The sequence below is a fragment of the Aythya fuligula genome, chromosome 12 (assembly GCF_009819795.1).
Source record: "Aythya fuligula isolate bAytFul2 chromosome 12, bAytFul2.pri, whole genome shotgun sequence".
NCBI lineage: Eukaryota > Metazoa > Chordata > Aves > Anseriformes > Anatidae > Aythya > Aythya fuligula.
This window is the reverse complement of record NC_045570.1, coordinates 17,325,079-17,347,234: the sequence shown is the minus strand read 5'-3', so window position 1 is coordinate 17,347,234 and position 22,156 is coordinate 17,325,079. Positions and strand designations below refer to the sequence as shown.

At 34.6% G+C, this 22,156-nt stretch overlaps 1 protein-coding gene across 1 annotated transcript in view; it reads right to left on the bottom strand.

Moving 5' to 3' along the window:
- The window catches only part of CDH13 (cadherin 13), a 482,496-nt gene that overhangs the window by 186,664 nt on the left and 273,676 nt on the right, over positions 1–22,156 (bottom strand). Inside the window, exon 6 of the mRNA XM_032195360.1 lies at positions 13,884–14,028. Coding sequence (XP_032051251.1) covers positions 13,884–14,028 — 145 coding nt within the window. The remainder of the gene's footprint in view (positions 1–13,883; positions 14,029–22,156) is intronic.

The following is a 22,156-nucleotide window of genomic DNA, read 5'->3' as shown; positions in this document are numbered from 1 at the left end:
CAGTGCATGGCAGAAGGTGGTATAACAAGCAGCTCTGAACGCCTCTGTGCAGGGGCTTTTTGAAATGGCATGGACTTCCTTATTCATGCTATTTGGAAGGGTATGCTGCTAATACTGTAATTGCTGTTTTAATCTATATAGGAATTGATGAAAGCATTCTAAATCTTGATGCCCTTCCACTACACTTACAAGTTATAAGTAGCTACTTGTAAATAAACTGATAGTCAAATTGTAAGCTAGAAACCATTAGGAGTAGAAAACTAAAAGTTTTGGTTACTTCCAAAAGGATTATTCAGTTTGAAGAAAAAAAAAAAAAAAGAAGAAGAAAAAAAAGCGTTAAAACTTTATTCAATTGCAATGAAGCCTGAAGCTCACAATTTCAACCTTCACTTCTTGGATACAGCTGTAGTAATGAGAAAATAAGAGCCCAAAGGATGGATAAACTACATTATCTTAACTAGCAAAGGCAAGCCTTCAAAATATGAAATTGGAAAGGAAAAGCTATACTATTAACGTTTTTGCCCTGGCTAAAAAAAATAGATCAATTTTCAACTCTTCAGTTCTTATTTAGTAAGCCTGCAGCACATACCAAACCTGTTGAAAGTGTAACCTCCCAGAATTAAACTGCCAAATAAATATGATCACAAGCAACCCAACAGGTAAGCCTACCTTTTTGTCTTATGATTTTAAGTATTGTAGATTTTTATTAACAGGAACTATGATATAGTTAAGCTTAAAAATCAAGAAGGCAAAGCTGTTTAAATTAAAAAACAAGAGTTTGCAAAGTAATGTTTGCAAGCGTGTCCAAACAGTAATATATGCAATTTCACGTTACATTACTCTGTCTGCTAAAACATGCTGATGTGCTTCTGTTGCTTTTGTTTTCCATAGCTATGGTCTCCCTGCTGCAGTTGGATGCTGAGCTCCTATACCAAGTCCTATTCTCAGATTTGGGGACCTCTTGTTCCATCACCTTAAGAAAGTCGCTATAACAAGAACAGTACCACCTATTGTAACTTTTTTTTTTTTTTTTAACTCCATCATAAACTTCATTTGCTGAACTTTTTTTTTTTTTTTTTTTTTTTTTCCTCCCTTATATGACTACTCCTTCAAAGTATGACCACTCTTAAGTTACCAGAAATTCTCATAGTGACTTTGGGGGTATTCAGCTTTCTATGCAATAAGATTTGGATGAACAGTCCTCAACGTTATTTGACTACTGCAGGATTTGACAAATGAAAATCTTAAACTGCTTTTATTTAGGTGCTGCTACTAATGTTACGACACCTGAGTATAACACAGATCCTGGTCACCAAGTAGCTGGATATCATTTTTCCTCAGTTTAAGGAGTTGATCTTCAGTCTCTTAGTGTAAGAATCCAAAGCAAGTTCAATTCAAACAGATCAGCAGGATGTTTCCCTGTCTTGTTCTCCCTGGCTGCATTCCAGGGCTCTCAAAACCAGCCCAATCCTGCAAACGTTTACAATTCTTCTGAGTGTAGCACTTACATAGCCTGTGGGAGTAAGAACCTAATCTTGCATATAGAAAGGAACTGTATATTGTTTAATAGTTTGATTTGCTATTATATGCTATTGCATAAGTTTTATTTTAGTATCATGCAACTGCTGTGATTGCACTTTTATAATTGGTACTGTACCCCAAAGGAGAACTTTTTGAAAAGTAAGTGCTACCTAGGTGCTGAATCAGAGAATTTACTACAAGAGCTTTGGGTAGCAATACTTAAGTTATGAAGCTTCCTAGAAAGGGTTCTGCAGGTGCTATACAATTCAGACTACAAGATCAATGACGTTAATTAATGGTTCATGCAACATAATATGAAATAAAAGGAAGGTAAGTGAATTTAATTTCTGAAGAAAAGTCCTGGGCAGAATCCAACTCAGACACTGTCGCCCTTCTGAAATTTGTGTATATTTTATTAACAGATTCAGGCTTACATTATTGCCATATTCTGAATCAAACAAAGGTGTAGTAATGTAGCAAAAATTATTTTTGCCATGCTAAATAGATACGATTGAAAACTTCTTCACCAAAACTCTGGTATTTTTAGTACACTGTTTTGTAGTAATAAGAAGCCAGCATCAATTTAATTGACATTCCTACACCCATTGATTTAACAATACCAGATTTCAGCAGACAGAAAAAATTGTCATTTGACAGAACACGAAGAGATCTTTCATTAGCACTCCCTTTAACCTAAATGTCTCAGATGCCTCCCAAACTTCTCAGATACACCGCAGTAGCACAGCACTGATGGCAAGAAATGACAGATAAAGAACATTCAAATAACTACATCTTCAAAATTAGAAACTGTTTTAAAGAAAGAGACCATTTCTATAATTGCTGACGTAAAAGAGAATGTTTATTCAAAAGAATGTTATTTAAACAAGTGTCATGGAATTTTGATTGTAAAAACATACTGAGACACTCACAATGGTTTCAACTCCCAGAGGAGTTGTTTAACACCACAGATGATAGATTATAGCTTTGAACAACTGATTAGTGTATTTTCATTTGAGAAAATTAAAACAGGTTTGACAAACTGAATTTGCAGGGTTGTTTTTTTTTTGTTTTTTTTTTTTTTTTTTTTTTTGCTTTTGTCCTTGTCCCACATCAACACACCTTCCACATACCCCCAGCCACGGGAAGTATATCTTACCTCCCTCTGCAAGATCAAGTGTAATCTGGCCTATTAAGCCCTAAACCAGTGAGGCCAAGAAATACTGTTGGTGTGTGTACTTAATTAAAATTTTTATCCCTGGTGAAAAGAACTTGAAAGGTGATTTGTGTCCTGAGCTAAAAGGGAGCTGATATCTGTTCCTGAAAACTGTTTGGAAAGTAGGTGCTAAACCCTGCTGTACTGACACGACCAGTTGACTATTGTAACAATTGTGCGTCCCATCTTCTGAGTTATTTACTAGGATGGGGTACACACTTCCAGGTAATAAAGTTCCATATACTTTTGGCCAATATTAGGAAATGAATTAATTTTGGAACAAGACTGTAACAAAGAAAAACTTAGCAGCAGGTCTACCTAAACCAGAGCTGGTTAGGTAGTTAGTGTCTTCAGGAAGAAACAGGTGTATCGGAACATTGCCACGTAAGTTAATGGATGTGAAGACCATGTGAACTATTCCACAGTTTTCAATTTTCTTACACCATGACTTGATTTATAGTGTTATAGAGACATAACGGTAGTAAGAATCAAAACAAATGCTCTTAGCATTATTGCTCTTAACAAACGTGAAGAAAACTTATTAGAGCTATTCTTGTACTGAAACACGTAGCTTTGTTGCTATGCTGTTACTACTGAGACATTTTGAAAGACTGGGTCAGTTCTCCAGAATTTGTATATAAAGAAAATCAGAAAAACAATTCATAGTGTTAAAAGTCAACCATGTGAAATTGTTCCACTGACATTTTCTTATCAATTGCTTTGAGATGATTATAAAGTTGAATTAATTTAGATGCATTTATGCAATTTTCTTCAAGAACTTGAATACTTTTGCTTTTATTGTAATTGCAGAACAGAGCCAAATTTCAAACTCTCAAAAGATTTTTTTTCAAATAGACCATCATCTGTTATCCCAGTAACTCATAATTACGAAATAGACATAATATATAAACAGTGGCTTCAAAAGTTTTATTTCTGGCATGTGATCAATAGAAGAAATCTTAGTGTGGTAGAGTTTTGAAACTTCATTTGTAGCAACTGTGAAGGCAACATTTTTTTTTTTTTTTTTTTAAGCATAAGTGCTCCTGAAAACCATTTGTAATCCATTGGTGAATACAGTCTAAATTATAACGTGTCCCTGTGTCCCTTCTATCCAACTGGTTCAAACTTGAAGTGAATATACTTAGGTTACGTACCTAGCTATGAGACAGCTTCAGAGTAATTCTCTGTGTTTTGGTCTTGCAGAAATTAGTGCTTCTTAAAATGTCAGATGAAATTAAAACTCAAGTTCTTGATTGAAAAGTGATTCTTAAAAATATGTTTGTTTTCCCCCCACCCTCTAGATTTAGAGTTTTATAAAATAGTCTAACTTATATCTATGTAAAAACTGTAAGATATCCTTCTGATAACAATTGCAATAATGATTATCATGTTTTACTGCTGTATGTTTGAATCACAACACTGATGAGCTACATTGGGTATTCCAAAAATCATTGCCTTGGATATGTAACATTTTCTCAGATCCATATTTAAAATATATTTATCTTCACTACTCTGAGACTTCACCTTCAATCTATCACACTTGTGTATGATTTTAACTCACTCATGTGCTCTTTGCTTATCTTATACTGACATGATTTTTTTTTATATTTTTTTTTTTAAGAAAGACAATCATAATCTTTTCAACCTTACCAAAACATTCTCAGGGAACAAAAAGATTATTTTAAAATACATGTATTATCTTACTAAATTTCAAGCAATTTAGTAGTGCTTAGTAGTGCTTACTAACAGTACCAGATTTCTAATAATAAATGTGTTTTCCCATCTTTTTTTTTTTTTTTTGAAAGTTGTGTGATATACCTAAGACAAGATAACTATTTTGAATATTTCTATGAAGAAAAATAACAGTGTAAAGTCATGATTTTTTCTGTACTTTATACTGTCCAATCACTCTTACTAAAGTTATTTTTCATGCATCACAATTGTCTGTACTACTGTACAACTGTCCTTTGACCTCTTGGGAATACAGACTACAGACTGCAATTTAAACCCCAAGGGGGCATGAAATTAAGGGAGAAACATGGAAGAAAAAAAAAAAAAAAAAAAGAGGTTAAAACAAAACAAAACAAAAGTTTAAAATATAGGGAAGCTCTCTCCTCTCTCTTTTAAAGACATGATCTGTTAGTAGCTTTCAAATAATACTGGGAAAAATATAATCAAATTAACCTGCAAGGCAATAAATAATCCTGCAATTTCATGTTTTCTATTCAGCTACGTGACTTTTTCACAATAAAGGTGGTATAGATCTGTCTATTGGCTGCTCCTGGCATTGTATACTAAGGCAATCAAACCCTGCCTGCACTGACAATTTACAGGCCTTTTTCCATTCAGCACTTGGAGTAGTGACCACACCATGGCATTACTGTCAAAGGAAATGATGCCCCATTGTTATAAAACCTGGTAACACAACTCCAGGATTTACATCCAGCTGCCTGAGAGGACAGGGAAGTGGGGGTAGGGTTTCAGCTACCGTATCTACTGCCATCAGTCTCCAAATCATATAACAATTTTATGGCACATGATTGCAAGCTGCGAAGATTTAACACCCTTTTCACACACCTCAAAGGGCTTGAACAAAATACAGCAGTGTGGCCACTGACAGTCCGCTAACTTAAAGCACAACTCACCACATCGCCTGCAGGGCTGCTGGCCTGCAAATAGATGATGGGCAATATCCAGAAATGGTGCTTTAGGACTGTATCTACACAAACTGAGGTTTTATACCACTAGTAAAGCCTATCAAGAGAGCTGTGGCATCATTCTGCTCTCCAGTATGCCACAGAGCTGTGTATTTTTTTAATTATTATTATTATTTTTTTTTCAGATATATTTTCCTGGCAGTACAGTACCTTTCAGTTAGTCAATTCTAAGGATAAGGTCATCTCAAGTGCCCAAGCTGCTTAAACCTTTCAAACCCACCCTTTCCTTTTCTGAGAGGTATATATTAGCAGATGCAAGAGCAAGGGGAAACTTTACTAATGCATAAATTTCCCTTTGCAAAGAATTACAAATTGAATTACACTAATACACTTGAGACCTAGTTTTTCAGTAACCAGAAAGGACTCCAGCACTTAAAAAAAAAAAGTTATTTCAGAAACATGCTTATTTTTATTCAACGAACCTAGGCTATAACACAAAAAGAGCCGAGCCAGCTAACCATCTTCGCTTTCATTGTTATGTGCCTGCCAGTATATTACAGAGGATATTTTACTATGTGAAGTGTCCAATGTAAAGAGACCATAATGCGTTTATAACCTTTAGCATCAGTCACTAATGCTGATCTGGCTGTATGGCTGTAAGAGTAATTTTTGGTATATCATCGCATAACTAGAGGAAAGGTTTCACCAAAGTTACTTTAGCAGGAGAGGCAGTGAGCAAATCAGTTGTGCATAAAAATAAGAAGTCAAAGGGAACTTTCTGTCTGGGGCTGAAGGGGAGTGGCTTGTTTCTGGTCCTTACAAACAATGGCAGCCACTGTGGCTTGCGCAGCCAAGGTGATCTGGAGCCTTTTCTGACTCTCACCTATTTCTGCCAGAAAACAAAAATAATTGAACCCTGGAGTGAACTGCAGACTCCTGCTTCCAGACGCTCACACCAGACACTCAGTTCGAGTGAACTGCTAATTGCTACACTTGAGATTATTTAAATTTACTCAGAAGGTGCTGGTTTAACCACACTGGCACTGCTGGGCAACTTGTTAATGACTGGATAATACTTCAATGGGTTGATCCTCTCAAGTTCCTCCAAAAACACACAGGGGTGTTAGTTTAGATGTACATCCTTCTCTGCTACAGTACAACTACATGTTATTTATAGATACAGAACATCTTTTGTTTTCTTTGTATATAGACATTTTTATACATAGACAATAACTAGAATACCAGGATCCCTAAGCTAAGTCTAACTACTTCATGTCCATTATATTTACAGGCTAGATTACAAAAAGCTTCACAGACACAAGTACATATTTATTGAAAGGCAAACGATTAATCCTAAGAAAAGATTGCTAGTTTGTGGTTAACATTTAAAGTATGCATAAAACTACACACATTGGTACACAGAACATACAATCCTTTTTAATATACTTTTCTCATAATCATCTACTGAGGGAGATGGGATGCTAGGCTTTAGATGTAACTCAGCATAGCAGTTTGTATCTCTAAAGATAGATTTTTCTATATTCTGTTTCCTTTAAATCAGAGGCTTCCTAGGCCAGAATCTAATTAAATACCATAATACAGAATAACTAAGCCATTTAGGAAGTTTTTCACCCTGGATAAATCAAATTCCTTGAACCAATTTATACTTTTGTTTTCTACAACAGCTCATAGTAATAAGTTTCATAATTAACTGTGTGACATTTCAAACCTCCACTAAAATCAAAGTATTTCTGCAAGAGACATTGCTCTGAATCAAAAAAGCTCAAGTTCAAGTATTTAACTTGGAGATAGTTTTGAGGTGGATTTTACTGAGACATTCCAGCTTTGCAGCTCAGATCTATACATACTTCTAAATTCTCTACTGCTGATTTTAGCAAAACTATGAATATTTTAAAATGAAATAATGATCTCGGACATTATATACCTTAAGCAGCTAGCAGGCAGAAAATGAGATTGAATTGATAGGTCTTCAGAACCTGTTAAAGCACCACCCATAAGTGGGGTTGCAATGTACACTCACGTTTGCAGCAGTTCTGTTAATCAGAGGCAAAGCCAAAGTGGCTCAAAGACAAGTTTTTTTTTCCTCTCTCAAGAATATGTATCACTGAACCATTTTTTAGCTCTGGGTTACACACAGGATGTAAAGCTAAACCATACCTTTACAAGCTTTTCCCCAGTATTTTCTTCTTGTAAATGAACAAATGGAAAAACAAACAAACAAACAAACAAACAAAAACGCCTTCTTTTATTTACCTTAGGTGGAAAAAAAAAAAAAGTAACTTGGATCAAGCCAGTACAATAAATACACAGTGAGATAAGTACTTTCTTCAGGGCTAGCAGATCATGCCCACCCTGTTGAGACCAAGACATGGTCTAGTAGGCATGCTATTAAAGATTTAATTTATGGTATGGTGAGATTCCTATAAATAAAAATCACAACAAAAATCACAACAAAGAGCCAATAATAGTTTCTATTCTAGTACCAAAATGCATCAGTATTGCCATACCATACAAAGTAGTTCTACAAGGAATATATACAAGCCTCCATCACACAAAAGTTAAATGTATGTTTGATATTTGCCTTGGTAAGCACGGTAGAATTTTTTGTAGCTGCATACCCTAAAGAGTTTATTACAATCCCTCATATCAAAAGAAATACCAATAAGTGATTGCAATTATTTGATTCTCCTTATACACTGTAAGCACTAAACCATTTTTGCTGTGTCTTGAACTCACTTTTTCACTGTTTTAAGATCATCATTAGTGTCAGCAGTACTTCAAGTACATGCTTTTACTTAGAACTACACTTCGAGATGTATCAAAATGTGGCTCTTTCCTTTGATTACATTTCCTGCAATTCTTATTCAAACATTCTATATTTTACTCTCATTATGGTCATGAACTCTATCTTCACTCAAACTGCTTTTCAAGTATTTGCTCCTGAATACTCCGCTGTGGAAAGCATTTTGTTTGGCAAAATAGTTTTACACAGTATGTTTGCATTCCTTTAAATCAATTGCAGATTTTCTGTGTGGAACTCTCCAAACCTTTGAAAATCTCCCTGTCATACTTTGAGTAAAATTCAAAGTGCAAATCATCAGCACAATACATATATACAATCCATTCTTCTTCAGATTTACAACATCAAATGATGCTTAGTTCTTATTTAAAGAGGTGTTGATATTTACACTGTTTTTGTTTTTATGCTATTTAAGTTTTTATATCCTGAACTACCCCTCCAAATTCATCTTCCAGAAAGAGCATCATCTTTATTTTCGAAATGGTTGCAATGTGTATAAAACCACACAAATAAGTGTATGCATATGCACAATTTGGTAACTTATTCTGACAAAAATGATTGAAGTAAGAAGAAATACCATCTTACCGTAATGCAGATGGAATCAGAAGGCACTGGAGAACTTCAGATGTTACTTAAGACAAAAAGACTTTTTTGCTTTACTATTCTCTTCTGATGGCTCTTTGTGAAAGTTCTTAAAAACACCCCTGTGGGTTTCCCCCCAATATTACTGAATTTACACATCACAAGAAAGAAGTGGTCCTGGAGAGCTCACCAAATTCAACGCAATTTGTCATTTTAAAGCTTTGGTAACCTTACCTCATAAATCAGAAGGCATATCAAGGAATTAAAAACCACAGGCCAGAAAAGACTACTGCATCTGCAATGTATTGAGGATGACTACTGGCACATAAGAGACAAAGGAAGAGGTTTTATGTTATATATCCTCACCATTTTGCTAAGCCAGACTTCCTGGAGTTTACCTTTCCTGGTATCTTTTGATTCTCATCTATTATATCCAATCTCATTTTCATTCATAAGTGTACTAAACTGCTAGTTAGTTGAATTATCAAAAGAATATACTAGCAGGTCGCTCTCAATAAGAAGCCACCATCTTAAGAACCAGTTTTTATTTATCCAAATCATAGCCATGTCCTATTAAAAGCCCACAGCTGTCAACAGTACTTAGTATTACAGACCCTTCCTCATGCTTTATCAATTTTTACAAATAATTATTTTGTGATAATGAACATCCCTCTAGGCTACTATTCTTAGTTCCTTCTGTTTGCCTCTTTGAAGGTTTTTAAACATTCCTTTATTTCCAGCAATTATTTGTAGACATCTATCAGTCCTGCTTTGGGGCTCTTCAGCTGAAATGCAATGTATTCAGGCTATTGTTCATTGCTGAAAACTTTTTTTTTTTTTTAAATGCAATTCTTGAGCAATTTTTCCAACCACTTCAGTTAAGATTTTACCCTGTTGGGCTTGCAGCATATTGTTACAAGTCACATAATGTCAAATGTGTTTAAAATAATTTCTGCTAAATGCCTCTAGCAAGTGAAATGAGATGGCTGCCATGTTCATTTAACCAGCTTTCTCTTTTCATTCTTTAAGGAGTGAGACATACCCAAATGCTTCTGCTTATATAATCCATAAAATAAGTCATTCATTAATTCACTGAATCTGCAGTAGGGCACAGACCCTAGAGTTGGCAGCTTGATAGACCAGAGATCAATAGGAAATAAACTGGGTCATAACTTAGAAAACAAAAAGGTGAGAAATCAGCAGTACAGTTACCACAAAACCCATTACAGTCAGTAAAAAACACACCATAGTTGTCAATGATTCAGGCTCATCTATTATTTCCCTGATGCAATAGATGCTGAATTCAGTACCCTGTTTGAAATTAGAGAATACAGTAACCAACAGAAGTAAAAATAAAATAAAAATAAAAGCCTATTTCTCTAGTAGATTTTTTTTTTTTCACCTAAAAAATACATAGCCATCAACTTCGTTGTTTGTTCAGGAAAAGAATACCTTAAAAATCTAAAACTATCTTTAGTAAATTTAAACATATATGTGAGTGTACATTTGTTAGAGTGTGACTAAGGTACTTTCAGGAATTTCACAGTTTTCCATGAAAACCAATTACCCATAACTACCTATATCATGGAATCACTCCATGAAAATATATCAATAAATATATTACTATATCAGCTACCATTCAAATACGTTAATCAGAAAATAAGTTATAAGTTATGGCAAGCCCTAGCTTGATTTTTTTTTTTTTTTTTTTTTTTTTTTTAAGTGTAATGAATATAATATTTTGTATTCTCTATGCCCAGGCATTTGCATCTGCCATAAAGTGATGCCATACATATCCTAACTAACAAAATAACCAGTGGTGATTACTGTCAGTTCAAAAAATCACACAAACAAAAGGTGAATCAAAACAATGAGCGAGTCCAGAGAAGAGCGATGAAGCTGGTGAGGGGTCTGGAGAACAAGTCCTACGAGGAGCGGCTGAGGGAGCTGGGCTTGTTCAGCCTGGAGAAAAGGAGGCTCAGGGGCGACCTTATTGCTCTCTACCTTAAAGGAGGCTGTAGCGAGGTGGGGGTTGGTCTGTTCTCCCACATGCCTGGTGACAGGACGAGGGAGAATGGGCTAAAGTTGTTCCACAGGAGGTTTAGGTTGGATATTAGGAAATACCTCTTTACCGAAAGGGTTGTTAGGCATTGGAATGGTCTGCCCAGGGAAGTGGTTGAGTCACCATCCCTGGAGGTCTTTAAAAGACGTTTAGATGTAGAGCTTAGTGATATGGTTTAGTGGAGGACTGGTTAGTGTTATGTCAGAGGTTGGACTAGGTGATCTTGAGGTCTCTTCCAACCTAGAAATTCTGTGATTCTGTGAAAAGCATGGCCTTAGCAACACAGATAACATCTTAAAACACCACCAAAACACATCTGCACTGGGACAATACACAAAATTCATTTAATTTATGAATAATTAAAAAAAAAATACATACTGTTTCCATGCGTTCTTGTGATTTTTCTACTTGTAACTAGTTTCAGTGGCAACAAAAAAGAAGATTCTTAAAAGGGGCATAGCACAATATTTCACTGTTCTCCCGTAAATTTAACTTAGAGAATTTTAAGCTTGTAAAAGATAATGTATGATTTTTTAGAAAAATTGAGACAATCATCACTTTAGCATTACTATTGATATAGTGATCACTGCAAAAGCAAGTTTGTGTCTTTCCATAATTAAGGAATTAAACTTTCAAATAACTAAGGAGAAATGGTATTTCAGGAAACAAAAAGATAGAACATATCTTAGAGCAACATGAAGGAAGTCCAACATAAAGCTTAATTTGAATATTAAAATGAAGATTTATGAATTTAAATTTCCAATACTCTCTCCAAAATTAATTTATTAGTAGTTCTCCAATATTTCCAATAAATATTTCCAGTGAGTGATAAACAACGTACATGTTTAAATTTAATAAAATTAAAATACATGGAAATAAATATATGGAAAGCCACTAGAAAATTCCAGGGTTTGTGAATGCTAAAATTATGGCCCCACAAGAAAACACACAGGAACCCAGCAATGAATGACTTAAAGCAAAATAATCCCTAAATCCCATCTGAGTCCCTTACCAAGGCATCAAAATCTTTCAGACAAGTTTCACAGCATGTATCTTTGCCTATATAATTACATATCTCTAATCACTGAATTATTGGAACCCATGGACACTTACTTGACCCAGTGATCTTAAATACAGAACCAAGATACTTATGTATATTAGTGATTTTTCAGTAAAAAAAAAAAAAAAAAAAAAAAAAAAAAAAAAAACAGCAACAACAAAAAAACACTTTTCAATTAATGGGTTTGATTTATAGCTGGAATGAAGATGCCTGTGATAGGAATTCAGGTTATACATAGTACACAAACCCTTTCTTTTAAAAGTTTCAGAGAAGAAACACAACAATACAATATTAATACAATAAGAAGGAATCAAGAATCATACATGCAAACACATGAACATAAAGGTTTCTATCAAGCTGTGCAGTGGAACTATTGATTGGGAGCAGCACAACAGCAGAACCTGATGAATAAATTTAAGATACATGCCATAAAGTTTGGAGAAGTATGGAAAACAGATGTAAACAACGTAAAATTGTTGTTGAGCAGACGCCATAGCTCTGTGTACAGAGCTATGACAGACTCTTGCTGACATTGATTACACAGGTTCATTTTTGCACAAAATAATTTTACAAATATTGGTATTCCTGACACACACACAAAAAAAATGAGCTTATGAAGTTTAACAGGATGAATACCTGGGGGAAAGAGAGAGAGGATAACAAAAAAAGATGAAGTTGAGCAAAATTATTTAAACTTTGATTAACTGGTAAGACAATGATGATGTCAAATGTTACATGGACAAATATCAAGAAGAAGCAAGAGAAAATGGATTATGGAATTAAAGAATTCAGTGGTAGTTGGACTGAGGAACACACATACTGAATTAGAAGCAGAAATTTCAATAAAAGGAAAAAAAAAAAAAAAGCAAGAATTGTTGATGAGCAAAAACAGAACTGCCAATTAAAAAAAAAAAATCCTTAGCAGTGAAAAGAAGTTTTGTATATAGGCTGAGGAAAGAAAGAACATCCAGCAAATACCAAACAAATATTGTCCCATAGCCTGGAATTAAATCACAGCTAAATATTACACAACATATTGTCTGTGAAGCGTGCCTAGCACATACGAGGACTAAGCTTCTGCTTTGATGCAGAGAAATGAGACCACTGGAAGGGTTGCAGAAGCACACAGCTCATACATTAGAGGCTTAAACACTGCAGAGTTTGAGCTGTTTCACATCATTTTCTGTTGTTGAAATGCTGGATTTGGGAGCATTGAATTTAGTAGAACTACACCACCTGCATCAGTGGTCTAGGAATGTTTATTTAAGTAGGTATAACAAAAAGAAGCTGTAGTATGAATGAGAAAATAAAGTAGTGTTCCATACTATTGGATGATTTATGCTTAGAAATTTCCGAGAAAATTGATAGTAATGTATCCTAAGTTTATGATGAAACTAGTTACAACACAAGGAGAATGGAAGTAGAACAGTGTAAGGAAGTTTTTTTTGAATTCTTAGTAAGCAATCAATATCTGAAGTAAATCAAGAATGTGATAGAGAACTACAGTAGGAAAGAGAGAATGTTCCAAATGGCAGCCATAATTATAAAATATGAAGCATGTTCCTTGCTTGAATGAAGAAATAGTCTAAGTTGCCTTGTTGGTTTGTTGTGTACTTGTCACAACGAAAGTAAACTTTATATGAAACGTGATTTTTTTTTTTGATCACAGCTACAGTTGATCAAACAATAGCAATTATATGCAGAAATGCTAAACTCACTAAAAAGTCAACATGATTTCTAGGAACTGCATAAATAATAAAGTATGAACAAAGTATAACACCTAGTTCTAGTCCTATCAACATACAATACAAGGAATTGAAAGGGAATATCTATCCCCATTCAGAGTAAGCAAAGCACGTCACCACATTAAGCTTCCATGACTATTAAATATTCACAAAATTGTATGTATTTGAATCCAGATTTCATTTCAGTATGCCTATACAGATATATGACTGGCATGGACTTACCGGTAGGGGATCCCTCCATGACGTGACCAACATAAGGTCCTTCTTTGAACATTGGTCTGTTATCATTCTGATCAATAACGGAAATATCTAGGCGGACTGGCCCATCAATGACTTTTCCACTTAAATCTGTGACCTCAACTTCCAGCTGTATAAAAAAAAAAAAAAAAAAAAAAAAAAAAAGAAAAAAGGAGGGAAGTTGTTCATTATCACAGTGAACAAAGAGTAAGAAAAAAAGCTCCCATCAGTACTGTGGTAACAGACCTTGCCAGGGTTACCACTTCCAGCCCATTCACTTGGACTAGGGTCACAGCAGGTTTTAAATCTAAGCAAATGACAGATGTACATTCACATCAGGATATCTTTTCATAGATTGAAAATACCATATTCCCTGAAGAATGAAATGGGTAGAGTGTAAGGAAAAAAGACTCCCAAATTTGATACTAATCATGGGAAGATTTGCTTATAATTTGTTCCTTTACTTTTCTCAACCACATTTAAAGAGTACAAGTATGGAACTATCATAGTATAATTGACATATCTTCTAATGCGCTGTTAAGAACTTTCTTTTTCTTTTCTTTTTTTTTTTTTTTTTTTTTTAAAGGCAAGAGTGCCTTAGTGCCTTGGACATTAAATACATTTTCTCAGTGATCATGGCATGAGGTATTATGTTAGATATTTTTGATAGTTCATTTTTTTTTTTAAGGTATAAAAGGACAAAACATATGCAGTTTTATATAAACAGGTATATATGCACACACACCCCCTCACATCCTGGTGTACGAAAACATCTGCTGGGCAAAAAGCCACATATTTTTTTTTTTACTTCCCAAAACCTGGAAAGCAAGATTAGATCATGCATATCTCAATCTTCTTTTGATGGAAAAAATCAGAATTAGTTACTAAAAACTTAGTCATTAGGGCAAACCATACTAAAACTTCTTATACATGATGACAAAAAGGGTCAGTTTAGATTGCAGCTGCATTCTATACTTGCAATTCTCTCTTCACCATGACATCGGTAAAAACAGTAATAAGTGTATCAGAGAGACAGTTATCATTTGCACCCACTCTACCCATCCCTAAACCCAACTCTTCAATGGAGTTAAGCCAGCCAGAAAATGGACTTGGGCACAGATGTTAACATCATTTTCTTCTGTTCCCCCCTCCCCCCCCCCCGAGAAAGTGGTAGTAGCAGGGGCTGAAGTCTCTGAGCACTTTGTTTATTCTGCTTATTTATTTCTGTTTATTTATTTATTATAAGACATTGCCACGTCTTATATCTCTAAGTTATTTATAAATTGGTGATAAGTCCTACCAGGAATTAGGTCAGAATTCTAATTCCTTATAACAATGGATGTTTATCATCACATCTATGTCGTTTGTTACACTTATGAATTCTACTTTCATAGCTAAACTTGCAGGATATAAGTAGGAGTATTCATGTTGTAAGCAAGATGTCTCATTGCACTATTTGTAAGTAGTGTCACAGTCCATTTTAGCATCTACTTACTTTGCTCATCCTCATTTCTCAAGTAATTTCTCTTGCAAGCCTTTCCAAATGTTATTTTTTTACTAGATAAAAATGATATTTTTTACTAGATTTGTTGGCTTAACAGCCAATAAATGCTCTGACATGAAGACAACTGACTCATGGCATCAGCACAGCTGAAGTGTTACAGGGGAACATGCCCCTTCACATTTGAGGCCTTGAAGAACATTGGACTCTGAAGCCAATGTAATAATTTTAGGATCGTGTATGATGTGAGGAGAACTAGAAAGGAAAAGGCAGTGTTACTTCTGAACTACATTAAAGCTAGATAAAACTTTAGATACAGTTATAAACTGCTGACAGAAAGATTTATCTAAGTAAATGTTGACTCATCAAAACTATGTTAATTGCTTTGGGGAATGAAAGAATAGAAATATTTCTCTGTGAAATTCCAGCAAATTCACTTTCAAATTCAAGATAACTTGCTCTTAATCTCTCTCTCAATATTAAGTAGATACATTGCTCACTGGACAGAACAAAGGCTTTCCTAGGTTTAAAATAACTACATCAGCTGCTTTCACAGAAATTGCAAGTGATCTAAAGCAAAGCTTGATCTAACATTTGTCTGTTTCCTTAACCTGTGGAAGTCTGTGGGAAGAGAATAGGAGACACAATAAATCTATTGCAGTTATTAATAAGTATCATTAAGTCCACTGGTTCTGAGTCCTCCTTGCCGAAACTATTCCAGTAACATGTCCACAGAAAGTGTTACATGTTGTCTGCTTCATTTTATTAAGATGACAGAAGACTTCATTTTTATTAGTCTCTGCACAGTAAATTGTAGGTCCTAACCATTCTGTAGAAAACATTAAAAGCCTGCAGCACCTAATCACAACCTGGCTGTCTTTACCTGGCTGATACACAAAAAAATGCTTGCCTAGATCTTGTCTTACACAAACCATACCCCCAAAACAAAACAAACAACAAAAGCACCAGGGAAAATATACTTTACCTTAAGAAAACAAAAAGCACATGCAATGGAAAGTAGTATTTAAGAAAAAGACAATACTGGCACAGAAAACATTACCTTAAACAGGCTGTAAATAAAACCAGTGGAAAATTAGATTGTGTCTAACTATCAGAAGAGTGAGATTTCAGTCTTTCAATAAAAAAAAAAAAAAAAAAAAAAAAAAAAAAACACTAGATAGGCTTTTCTGTTTTTAATATAAAACTTGACTGATGTATGACAGATACTGCACTCGTTCTTTTGATAGCAACAGACTGTAATTTAACATTCAGAAAGTATCTAAGTTCCTGCCTGATTACAACAACATAACTTGAAAGAAAAATGGTAAGCATAAATAGATTTGGGCAAACTGACAAAAAAAAAAAAAAAAAAAAAAAAAAAAAAAAAAAAAAAAGCCTGCAGAGCTCTGTAGCTAGGTATTATGTGAAAACCTGATAAGACTGACTATGCTTCTCATGTTTCAACTTAAAAGTTGGGAAATTACATTCATAAGGATAAAGTTACATTCATCATAATCTAACCAACCATATTTTCAGGAATTCCAAAGGCTAAATCCCAATCTCATTTCTGACAAAAGAATACACACAAACTACAAAGGATAGTCAAGGGTTCATAAGAACCTCATGCTTCACAACAAAAATTGCTATGATAGTATATAAAGCAGACCTTGGCCATTGCTGTTAAGATAACTGAGAAACACTGATAAAATTAAGCACACCAATAAAACAAGAAGAAGCAATGTAACACTGAAAACTGCAGGCAGGAACAGATTTTAGCCTGTTTGTCCACTCAAACTCATAAGGATTTAATCGGAAGTTTAGTAAGCTTTTCTAAGCTGTTCAAACCTCTTTTAAGTATTCTCTTGTAATTTATATAGACTTGATTTCTTTCCACTACGGTAGTCAGCAATAACATTTACAGGAAAAGATTACCAATCTCAACCTTACCATTACTTCAAGCAGTTTCAAAGGTTTCTCTTCACAGGACGGTTGTTTCCGTTCATTTATTGCTTTTGGTGAAATGATTCTGGATAGCCACATTCCTTCTTTGCATATAAATGTCTGTTTTTACTTTGCAGCCAGCCAGCCAATGGCCCACACCAAATTATATCATAAATTTAAAGCTTTTCATAAAGTAAACCTGGAATACCTTTTAGAGCTCAATTATCTTCAAAGTCTAATGCAGGTTCTTTAGTCATTAACTGCTTTCTAATTTTAATTTCCAATTTGTTGCTGATAAGAATGTTTCTTACAGATTTCTTCCAGTTGGCTCAACAGATGGTTTTGCTACGTGGTCCTTGCATCTGGCTTTACCCCCCAAAAAAATAAATTCAGTTGTTTGAGTATGCAAAACCAGCAGCTTTCCAGAATGGCACAGTCCACCCCAGGGCAAGGAGCACCCAAACAGCCGGGTGTCTCTGTGAGGAGAAGCCGTAGCTGCCTCACACTGTTTCTGGATGGTTCCAGATGGTTCCAGATGGTTCCGGAAGGTTCCACGGTGGCCCCACCTCAGGGCGCAGCTGAGCCCCTTAGCAACAAAGGTAGCACCCCAGGGAGAGGGTAGTTAAGAAAGAGCAAAAAACACTGCCCAGGTGCTTTGGTTTTCTCTCAGCCAACCAATTTTTCATGTTGCTTCCCTCACCCATTGCATTAAGGAGGGGAACAGGGAGCACAGCTGGGTGGGCCTCTGGCTGCCAATGAGGGGCAGCCACCACAGCAGGAAAAGCAGGCCAGAAAATGGTGAGGTGGACAGAGGAAACGTGCGTCATCCTGCACCTAAAAAATCTCACAGAAGTACTGTGTCATTACAAATACTACTGTACCACTGCCTGCCCAGGTCTCAATTATTATGAGGTATATATTTATAGAGACCACTCCTGGCTCTATTTGTTCCTCCCTTGGTTAGAATTACCATTGAGAATACCTGTTAGGGTAGTTTATCATCAGTTCCTAGGTGTGGATTGACAACAGGAAAAGCCTCATGGATTTAGGGACCTTTCATAAAAGCAATTTTCAGGAAAGAAAACAGAGTTGGCTTTCTCTGGGTCATAAAATGTAGCAAAGAAATTCTCTTTACACTGAGAAGTTGCATTCAAAATTTGTTGTAATTACCTAGAACAACTCAGAGAAGACAATAATTTAGACACATTACAATTAAATTTTCCTGCTATTAAGAATATGAATAAAATATTAGCTGATTATTATATGGCACAAAGGGAGACAAAGATATAAAACCCAACATGTGGTGTTTCTAATAGATATGGATAATTTTATCTCAAGCTACTTGATGACGGTATTAATTACCTCAGCAAGGTTGTGTGGATGATGGAAAAAAGATAGCAGTTATCTGTAAGGGAAGACTTGGGTCTCACATTCAGAGCTAGATCCTGCATGTGAATTAGCCAGCCCTAGCATACCTGCCCTATTACACGAAGTGCTTAAATTCCTCTCAGAAAATACAGATTTCATTGCAAAACTTCCATGTTTTTCAATATGACACTCTATAAAGTCTTTAAAGAATTCCAGTAACGTAAATTTCACTAAAAAAATAATTAAAACAGCAACTGAGTCTTCTGTGAATGCTCAATTTTTTTCTATGCAAACAATAGTAAATTGGGCAATGCCTAGACTGTACCTCATACAGTCTACAAATTGAAGAAAGCAATAGTGCCTGAATTTACAGTGGGAACAGATTCCAAATTCATATAATTTCATTCTATTGTTATTTTTTTTTAACTTCAGTTAACAAAAGAAGAATATAAATCAAAGCCAATATCCAAAAAATAAAATAATTTTTTTCTTTCAGAACAATTGTAGGAATTTTAGTATACAGTACATGATTTGAAAGGTTTTCACTTTAATGCATTCTCCAAAACTGTATGTTTAAAAGTAGATGATTTTATGGTAGCATGATTATCCAATTCTACTCAGCAAAATGTCTGAACCATTAAAGTCCAAAAAGAAGGGAAAGATAGTTTTGAAAATAAGTGGGCTCATATGAGTAGTAGATTCCTCAACACATCTTTAATTAATATTTCTTTATATCACACCATAAACTTCGCAATGATGTGTCAAACTGTAACAGTGGGTTCAGTTCAGTATTCCCCAGATTAGGTCATTGATCAACCTTAACAATGACCTTGCTAAAATAGAGCTTTCACTGACCTATCTTACACTTGAAATTACCCAACAGTTATTTCATAGTTTCCATTTTCTTAGCACAACTACCTCTTAACTGTGTGCATTAATTAAACAAAAATTCCAACAAAACTCAAATTCTGTCTCCCAAAAGAATGACAAAGGATGAATTCTTCATTAGGCAAGTGTCACTTTGTCTTCTTTGATCACATTAGATACAAGGCGTTGGAGACATATTTATAGAAGCTTTGTGAAAAGGAAGAGGAATTTAATATTATAAACAGCCAGAGACTTCTCCCACTTGTTTAAAATGTAGTGCTCTTAATATTTTTAATCATCATTCACATAAGGAGCACAACTGCAGAGTCACACTATTTCAGTTTGTGAACTGTAAAATAGCAAGTAATTCCAAACAAAGAAACAGGGAATAAATATTTAACTTTATTCTTTCTGAGATTTTACTTTTCTAAATTTCCTGGAACTTGAACCTCATTAAGAAAAACAAAACTACAGGAACAGTATGTACATGTATTTACTTACTTTACTAGACTTGTAAGAAAGTGTGGGTTAGTTTATTTACTCACACCTGTGCAGAGCTCTTCACTGGGGAAGTAAGAGCAAAACAAACTGGAATGACTGGTCTAATCCTTCATAACAAGACCATAGAACAACAGAAGGAAAGGGTAAAGCAAGGATGTTTCATGAAATTGTGCTGTATATATGTTGGAAGTTTGATGTCATTTGATAGCAAAACTTTTTTTTGCAGGAAGTGCAGGTGTGTCCAGAGAAGCCTCGAGCAAAGTTACCCCAAAAAATAAACTAATAATAATAATGAACAGAGGTGAGAAAATACAACAAACTGCATTTTCAAAGTTCATACAGCTGTTACTAATAACAACCTTTAACTTTTCAAATCTGAGTTGTACTTGAACTTGTCCATAGAGGGGTTTACCTATATGTGGCTATAAGTAACAATGAGATTTCCACGTCATTTCAAATGTTTTTCTTGAAGCAAAACCAGCCCAAGTCAAAAAAGTTTCATTAATTAAATAACTTACTGTCTATTTTCCACATTTACTCATAGCATATATTTGTAATGTGAATATCTTACTGTCTATTCTTCCCTAGAAATTGGAAGCAAAATGACTTTGCTTTTTCCACTTTCTGTTCAGTAAAGGCTGACCTCCAAAAGCACATTGTATGTGAACCTCCCTTTTCCTTGAGATAACATCAGAAATCCTCCATCTCTCTGAAACAGCTGGCATTGAGCAGCTCAGATCTTCCTTAGTGCCAGTTTGAAAACAAATCTAGTGACAATGGGACTTGGAGTTTTCCAGGTTCTTTATTCCATACTGGCAGTACCACTGCCTGTCTTCTAGCACCAATACTCTTGTTTTGCAGTTCACTTTACAGAATATGCCTAGAAGATGCCATCAGTGAAAAACACTCATTGCTGCAAAATGAAGCTAAAATGCTATATATACATTTTAGTGTTTTGTTTTTTTTTGTTTGTTTGTTTTTAATATAGTAAATTCTTTCATAGCACTAAACTAAGCAATGAATTCACTATCTAATTGAATGTATATACTGTTATGCTATTAGTGTCACAGTAAATGTATTTTTTTCCCACAGCTGTGTCTCTCTAAATCACAATATTGCTAGAAAGGTGCTATTTTCTTGTAGAACTTAAGTCCTGATTTTTTTCTCTTCTGTCAGCATGAAAAGGTCCCTTTCCTGTGAACAAGATCACAAAACAGGAAAACAGAAAAAAAAAAAAAAAAATATATATATATATATATATATATATATACACAGATGACGATAGCATAAACCTTAGAGAAAAGAATACATTAAGTATTTATAGAAAATAGATACTTAAGCTATTAAGTATCTAAAGTATCTATTAGTAGATACTTAATACTAGAGAAAGCTTATATCAAAATGAACTCTGTCTTTTCTACAGGGCAACACTAAATCCAATTTCAAATTTTATAAAATTTGCAGCTCATTAAAAATAATAATAATGTTGTAGAAATTTTCTTGCATGTTAATGAAGAAAAAGAAAATGAAATGGATAACAATCTGATATCTTTACCACCTATTCCTCAGGGTAGTTTATAAACACTAAAAGCAAAACTGATCATCAAGAAGTAGATGCTATTTTCAATTATTTGCATCAGCCCGGAGCAGACAAATTGTGAGTTCTTGTAACTTAAACTTTAAGATTTCATGTTTTTAAGATTTAAATATTTGTAAGAAGCGATTATTTGCACATGCCAGATTCCTTCTTATGTTCATGGAATATTTAGTTTTATGTACAAGATCAAACACTAGTAACCAGCAATTTTCAAAGCTTTCGTCCATTTTATGCCCTAGATTCACCCCTCATAAAATCCAATCACTCTGATGAACGTCACTGTCTAGGGACACTACAATCCCAACAGTTGAATGGCATAGGGGAAAACTGGGTTTTACTGGTTAGCTATGCAAAAGTCACAGTGAACAAAGGAATTGGAAGCAGAGAAAGGAAGATACTGATACTATCACAAAATTCTCTACTTTGTTGTGGAAAGCCTGACCTCAAAATCACTGTCACCATTTTACAAGTGAATGGAAATGA